The sequence below is a fragment of the Morus notabilis genome, unplaced genomic scaffold (genome assembly GCF_000414095.1).
Source record: "Morus notabilis unplaced genomic scaffold, ASM41409v2 Scaffold698, whole genome shotgun sequence".
NCBI classification, from domain to species: Eukaryota; Viridiplantae; Streptophyta; class Magnoliopsida; order Rosales; family Moraceae; genus Morus; species Morus notabilis.
This window is the reverse complement of record NW_010358448.1, coordinates 155,486-163,456: the sequence shown is the minus strand read 5'-3', so window position 1 is coordinate 163,456 and position 7,971 is coordinate 155,486. Positions and strand designations below refer to the sequence as shown.

Below are 7,971 nucleotides of genomic sequence, written 5' to 3'. Positions count from 1 at the left end.
ACATACGAATTAATCCTCCATAAACGGTTCATAATTAAAGCTAAGTATTTTTCGTTAACCTCTTTAATTATATATTTCTCTATAAGTACCATTGATCCTCTAATGAATAATATATTTTATGATCCAATTATAAAATTGAGCGCTCTTATTATTCAAGTCCCAAATCAACACTTATGGGAACCGTCCATCTACTTCATTATGAAGGAATGGATTTCATCTTGTAAATTAATATTCCCGGCTATTTATTTTACTATGCTCCCAATATACCAAGACTTTGACACTATTCACATGTGTCATTACTCAATATGTCAAAGAATATAATATCATAAATAGGAGTTTATTAATTACTCATAATTAAAATTAATACATATATGACCATCATTGATTAACACTGAATACTCTATTTAATAACAGAATTTATTAGAGATTCATAATTAATCGCGTTCCGGTTCTATGTAATCATATTACATAAAATGCTTTCATTCCAATAATCTCATTATTAACAATCTAGGATAAGATTATTTCATTCAGAATGTAATGAACCGCATTAGTAATTTCAAATTAAAGATCCCAACTTTAATTTATAATTACGGACAAGTTTAGATTATTTTATTTCAAACATTATCCTTTGCATATAACAATTATAGACAATGTTTAAAGTTACATCAAAAAATAATATAGGGATTTTGATATTTATAAAATATCACATGTATGCAAAATAATATTGAAAAAATTCTTCATTTCATTGATAATCAGCAAAATATTTACATCTTATTTAATTTATGGGCATATATCCCAACAGTGTTTGCATTGCTTTTTACCTCCTTAACAAGCATGTTGACTGGATTTTCATTTGTATTTTGTCATAAAATTTTTTTTCTTAAAAAATTACTGGTCTCAACATTTAAATCATACGGTCCTGCATGTCATTGGAGCTCTGTATTAATTTTTAGGGGTAGGACATATTTGCGGAGAAAAAAAACAAGAAGAAAAATTTGTTATAGCTCTTAATTCTTATCTGGTGTTAGACTTTACCATAGATTAGTATTGGTCAACTTTTTGAGACAAGTGAAATTTTAGAATTTATTTTATTTTATTTTTTACTCTGAGTGCTATCTCACTACTCATCAATCACGGTGTTCAGTTGACTTGCACTGATAAACCCCTATTATATTGGAATTAGGCTCCCATCCTTTTACTTTGTCAACTAATCTCTTCAATGTTTGATTCTACTCTATGTTAAAACATTTTTGTGCATGTTATTCTGATCTAAGTGGTTAATGTTATTCTGATCTAAGTAGTTAATGTTATTCTGATCTAAGTGGTCTTATTTTGTGTCCCGTGCTAGCCTCTCTTATTCCCCCTGTTCTTCGGATACAATTCGATGCTTCTACGGCCAAATCTCAATTTGTGAAAAGTCCTCGATGGCTTCCTTATGAAAACATCCATTTTTTTTTTTCTTTAAGAACTTTTCGTGCGTGAATTACTCTAAGAGTTCACATAATAATATGATGTTGAAATAACGTTTTGTTTTTATACATCTTTTCAACTGTTAGCAAGCAGAAAGTCTTTGTTTCTCGACGGCAGATTTCGGTTTTAACCTCAAATATTGCAGAGCTATGACAGAAAATTGGTCCGAAAATTTTATTGCAAAAGAAAAGGACTTCAAAAAATAATCTCTTCTATGTGATTAATCAATGGAAGGAAACGACACGTTAAATCCATATGTGGGCAGATCTAGAAGACCTTGAGAATGGGATTCTTTTACTAAAATCAAAACTAAAAAAAAAAAGAAAAAAAGCATAAGGTGTCACACACGGAGCTGGCTAGCAAATGTTGTGACAGCTAATTGATTAGGACTAGAGCTGTAAGTTTACGTCGGGTCAAACGAACTGGACCAAGATCTACTACTATTGGCCTAGAATAAGGTTTCAAGTTCCAAAGTTTATTCGGACAGGGCAAACTCCCTCTTTTTAAAGAATTTATTTTATAAAATTGTTAGGCGTGTCGGGCTAAGCATTCCTCTCCCATTTAAGGCCGGACCAGCCAAGCTCTAAATTTTTATTCGGGCAGCCGGACTAAGCTGCACGGGCCCAAACTCTCACCTCTAACTGGGATGCAGATTATTTTGATCTTATATCAATTGAGTATTAAGAAATCTAATGTATAGGGTACATAATTTCCTTTGCTTTGGATAAGCTTTTATTTTGAAATCTGAATTGCTCAGCATTAGATATATCTCTCAAGAGGCTACTTTTTTTCATTTATTTATTTAGTGGGAAAATTATCATGGGGGAGAAAAGAAGCCAAGCCATTTAAGCCTTGTCACAATAGAATGTAAAGCTGTATGAGGAATAATGAAAACGAGGTGATATGAAATTATAACGAGATAGCATAATATTGCTCTCAACATTGGTTCCTTATAAAAGGGTGATAGCTATATTTAATAAAGCCATACTAGCAAAAACAATATATGAAACTGATGAACACAAGGTGCTAATAGAAACAAATAAAAAAAAAAAATGATAAACTCATTAGGACTTTAGTGATGGCTTAGTAATTATAGCAGCGGAGAAAGAAAATATACAAATGCATTTTGAGGTTATCTTCTTCATCTTGTTGACAAAAGATGAGAAAATCCGACGTTTGATTTCTCCTTTCCTAGGAGGAGGGAAGTATGATCCTCTATTGATGCGTTTCTTCATCGACACTTTCCGCCGATTTGCTTGCAAATTGATGCTTGTTAAGGTTGCCTTCTTGTTCATCTTCACCACAAATGTGTGTCTGAGAGAGGGAGATAGAGAGAGAGGGAGAGAATTGATAAATAAAGCGCATGGATTCACCAGTATAAATAGCTAGGCAAAGCGGGAAAAGTGTGAGAAACTTCCCCGACTTGACATGAATTATAGTTATATGCACTCATATAGATTTTTTTTGTTTTTGTTTTTTTGTTTTTGCTAGTAGATATATGTTGAAATTATGGGTTGACATCTATTAAATGTCAAAGAAAGTGTATTCCCTTTCCTCCCAATTTCTTCGTAGCTCTCCTTGTGGGGTATGAGAACATAAATATAAGATTACCCGTTGACAATTTTGCTCCTTTATTGAGTTCTTGAAAGGAAAAAAGCGAGTGAAGTTATATCATCAATTTATATTAACAAAATTTGACATCATTACATCAAGGGTATAACTTTTTCCACACGAGGAGGCTACAGTTTGAAGGTGCACGGAAAGTGGTTTGACAATTTCTTTTAGAAGGTTCAACTTGTAAGTATGAAATTTGGCCGGTGTCTTCCATTGCGCTTCATTTAGACAAAACATGAAGCAAAAAGTCAAAAACTAAAATCAATTACTATATTTTTTTTTTTCGTTTTCGTCCCCACGTGATTTCTCAGTGTCGTGGTAACATATTTGGATTTCAAATTTTTCAATCACCTTCCTTTGCAAAACAATGACAAACATCTAGAACAAAGCCAAAAGCAAAAATAATTATACTGTACTGACTAACCGGACGAGCGACCATAGATAGTGATGGTACTCTTGGCACAGCAACAAGGGATGATCACTCCACGACTCTCTTCCGTCCGAGGTTCAATTCTTTGCATCCGCACTTATTCCTACAAAATAGTGAGGTTTGTTTGATAAGCGTGGATTCCCCTTGCAGTTCCATTGATTTTTTCATAGCAAAAGACCGAGCGACCGGTGCACTTATTCTTACATCATAGGCAGACTTGGCATCAAATGGTCTCAATTTAGGAATCGAGCTACATGTCCAAAAAAAAAATGGTCTCAATGAAATGTCAAATTTTGGAAGATAAGAATCGAGCTACATCCATTAATACCATATGAAAAGGACAAGTTTGACAATATAACTATACATATCTACAACTCTCTTCCATGTAGTACTGTAACCCAATGTATCGACGTCTCTAGTAAATCATCATATCATGATCCACTATTTGTAATGAGGACTCTAATCAAGCAGGTGTAAACCTAAAAGGGGTCTTTCCTATATTCCCTATTTACTCGTAGGGGCTAAAATGTTGTACCAAATATATAACGTATCAAGTAATATGAGAACTTATGAATCACATATTTTATAAGTTAGTTACGACATTCTTTTAAGTATAGTTATTTATGTGCTTAAAAATTCTCATGTCAATCTATTCACAATACTCTGCAGAAGTATTGATATTTTTAGTGCTACTTATGCAATAAATTACTATCTGTGGGTGCGTTTGGTGCAACAGATTAAAGAATGAGAACTAAGATTATCCTAAATTTATATTTGGTGTCCTGCTTGTTTTATCTCACAGACACATACACGAGACCTGCAGCACTTTAACAAAACTACATTGCTCACCATCATCCTAAACAAGAGCAAGATAGCAGAGATTTTATTTCATTTTATTTTATTTTACTTTTTTGAGAACAAAAAATAAATAAAAAATAAAAAAAAGACACTTAATCCATAAAGAAGACTTATGCCAGAAGACTAGAAACAAAACTAGAAAACAGATCATTTACAAATTTGGAGGCATTAAAAACGTTATTTAAATGACAAAAAGATAAGAAAGGACGACCAGGGAAGAATTGAACCAAATTATGTTACTTAGCCAAGAAAAAATCGTACAAATAATTATACAAACACATTTTATACAAATTGGTATATTATGGATTTAACTGAGACAGCACATCATAGAATCTATGCAGTTCAAAGCCACAACAATAGTGCTTACCTTACATGGAATGTAATCGCCAAGGAAGTATGGTACTCACTGAAAGCAAAGAATGAAGAAGCACACTGCAATTGATCGCCATTCTTAGTTAATGACAGCTTCATTTCTTGTAGTTTTAGCAGAATTTGCTTAGAACACTTGCATCAGAAGTCTGATGAAGGGCTTTTCATCTAGATATTATGAATTCCCATGAAACTTTCTTTGTGAAACTGCAAGCAACAATCAAACTTAACAGATATTTATATTTTACCATGTATGACAGGAAAGTCTGAATCAAAGTTTGAAAGATCATACCAGCTTCGTGAGCATTAGCTCAGTTGTACCCAACACCAGTCCTTTTTGACAAGAATGGTTTCCAAAATGCCTTGTGTTACATGATCGAAGACCAACCCATTACAGACCATGTCCTTGAGAACTTGGAGAGCAACATCTCTTCTATTAACCCTCATGTAACCATTGGCCAAGGTGTTGTACGTAATATTATTAGGCAGAACACCCTTTGATGCCATTTGTTCAAATAGTTCTTTTGCCTTGTGCATTTCACCTTTCAAACAATATCCCTTGATCATTGTATTGTAAGTTATTGAATCAGGCTCGTCACCTTGATGAACCATTTCATCAAACAAACTTTGGGCCTTGTCCATCATGCCTTCTTCAGAAAGAACATTCAAAAGATGATTTAGAGATATAGTATCATGAGAAATCTCTGAACTTACCATCTTATCCAATAACCAAAATGCTTCTTTGAGCTGTCTCGAATTGCACAATCCTCTAAGTAATATGTTATGAGTAAGAGCACTTGGTCTTAAACCTTCTAGAATCATTTCATCAATTAATAAAAAGGCTTCCTTCATCCTTTTCTCATTGCAAAGAGTGTGCACCAAAATGTTGAACGTTACAACATCCGGTGGGACATTTCGATCTTTCATTTTGTGTAACAAATGGTAGGCTTTCATCCATTGGCCTAAACGGCAAAGGCCATGAATTAAAGACGTATAGGATACAATATTAGGCTTTAGACCTCTATTAGTCATTGTCTTCATGAGATCAAGTGCCTTTGAAATCCTCCCTTCCTTGCACAATGCATCCAACATAGAAGTGTACGTAACAACACAAGGAGATATTCCAGAACTGATCATGATTTCTAGGAATTTTCTAGCTTTCTGCCATTGCCCAGTCTTGCACAAAGCAGAAATCAAACATGTGAATGTGACTTTATCAGGCTTTATGCCTTTGCTATTCATCCATCCAAATAGCGAAATCGCCTGTTCAATTTTCTTTTCCTTGGAAAGAAAACCAATTAGAGCATTGTACGTACGAACATTCGGTGAAATTCCACCCTGAACCATATCACGCATGAGCTTTTTGACTTCCTCACATCGGTCACTCTTGCATAATCCGTGAATCAAAGAAGTATAAACAACAACATCCGGTACAACATCTCCACTCATCATATCTTCAAACAAGCTCAGCGCCTCATCCACTCGTCTTTCTTTACAATGAGCATCAATGATGGGACTATAGCATCCTACATTTGGTTTAATCCTCCCATAGTCCTTCATATGCTTAAGCAACTCAAGCGCCTTCCAAGTTTCCCCGCCCTTACAAAACCCGTTAATCATAGTCGCGTAAGTAATCTCATCACACGGGTATTCCTTCTCTACTGTTCCATCAAACAACTCCATTGCCGCACCCATCCATCCTTCCGAGCAAAGCCCGTGAAGCAGAGTGTTCAAAACCCGAGAATCGGGCTGAAATCCACACTTAAAAATAGTTGCTAAAACAGAAAAACCCAAATCCACCCTCTTCAAACAGCACAAGCATTTAATTACAATATTGAACGTATACATATCGGGTCGAAAATGAACACAACCCATCTCATTTCTGTACATAGAAACAGCTTCCGAGTGCTGATTCGTATTAGAGAGTGACATGATCAGATAATTAAATGCCCAAGTAGAGGGATTGGGACGCATTTGGATAACGGGATTCGAAGATTTAGGTTTTTCTGATTGAATTCGAAATTGAGTTTGGATCCAATTCTCAAAACGTCGTGCAGTATCGCAATTAATATCAAAATTAGGATAAGCATATGAACGGATTTGAGTTTTGAATGGCTTAGAGAAAAGAAAAATACCAGCAGAACAAGCTCTGGTGAGAACAATCTTCATCTCTTGATCTGAGCCGCCGCAAAGCGTGGTGCGCGAGATAGCGGCCCGTCGCTAGGGGCTGGTTCGCCTGAGTTATCTTTTCGGGTGGGGTTGATAACTTGCTATGGTGGGATTTAAAAATGACTTTTTTGCAATTTAACCCCCAAACTTATTGCATATTTACTAACACTAACAGTTTGTTCCCTAAATTTGTAATTAGATTTTTAACACAATTACTCCGAACTTATTGTGGTTTAGTTAATTGTCAACTAATCATTTAATTTTAGTAGTCAACTTTTTAAACTTATAAAATTATTACAATGTACTCTATTTTATTAAATTTACTTAAAATTTTTTATTAGATTTAAGGGATTATAAGTTAAGGAATTAAAAAATTTATGCTACATTTAAATTTGGATGTTTTAATTTTTCGTTGAACGTGCTTTTTCGACACTAATTTAATACAATTATAGTCAAAATAGGCATATTACAATAATTTTTTAAGTTGAGTAGGTAACTTATTAAAATTAGAAGTTTGAAAAGTAAATTACTAAAAATATACAAATTGAGGGATAAATGTGTAAAATATCCTTCATAATTTTAGCAATTTATATCTTGTACTTATAAATCTGCATTAACTAATGATACTAATCCCCTATTGATAGCATTGTTAATTATAGAAAAGTGTTACTTTATTAATTTTTTATAGAAAAGGATTATACATCATGACATCAACATAAACAGCAGAACAAGCTTCCAAGGCAAAAGCTTAACAAGAACAGAGCAAACAAAGAAGAGGAAATAGCCGTCAACCGAAAGAGAGAAGAAAAAATAAAAAAAAAATGAAAGGACGATAAGCCAGCGGTATAACTTTGTGGGAGTTAGTAGTTCTTTCTCATCTTAACTTACAATTAAATTTTGCACCAAAAAACAATTTGTGGGAGGACCGAAATAGGAAAGGATATTGTGACCTTATGTGTAATTCTTTCTTAATGATGGGACAATACAGTTGCACGACAGGTGTGAATAAAATAAGAGTCTGTTTAGTTTATTGATTTAAATTTTTAATTTGAGTTAAAATT

At 33.8% G+C, this 7,971-nt stretch overlaps 1 protein-coding gene across 4 annotated transcripts; it reads right to left on the bottom strand.

Annotated features, from left to right (window-relative positions):
• Positions 1 to 2,546: 2,546 nt before the first annotated feature.
• Positions 2,547 to 6,974, bottom strand: LOC21403571 (pentatricopeptide repeat-containing protein At5g41170, mitochondrial). Of its 4 annotated transcripts, none has more exons than XM_024161989.1 (5): positions 5,034 to 6,974; positions 4,740 to 4,948; positions 3,719 to 3,764; positions 3,509 to 3,617; positions 2,547 to 2,784 (listed from the first exon to the last, which is right to left on the bottom strand). In XM_024161989.1, exon 1 carries the CDS (start codon positions 6,908 to 6,910, stop codon positions 5,048 to 5,050), a length of 1,863 nt encoding a protein of 620 aa, XP_024017757.1. In that variant the 5' UTR covers positions 6,911 to 6,974; the 3' UTR covers positions 2,547 to 2,784; positions 3,509 to 3,617; positions 3,719 to 3,764; positions 4,740 to 4,948; positions 5,034 to 5,047. The 4 variants fall into 4 exon arrangements, with proteins under 4 accessions (XP_024017757.1, XP_024017759.1, XP_024017761.1 ...); XM_024161992.1 differs by lacking the exon at positions 2,547 to 2,784 and adding an exon at positions 2,791 to 3,302; XM_024161991.1 differs by lacking the exon at positions 3,719 to 3,764.
• Positions 6,975 to 7,971: the final 997 nt, after the last annotated feature.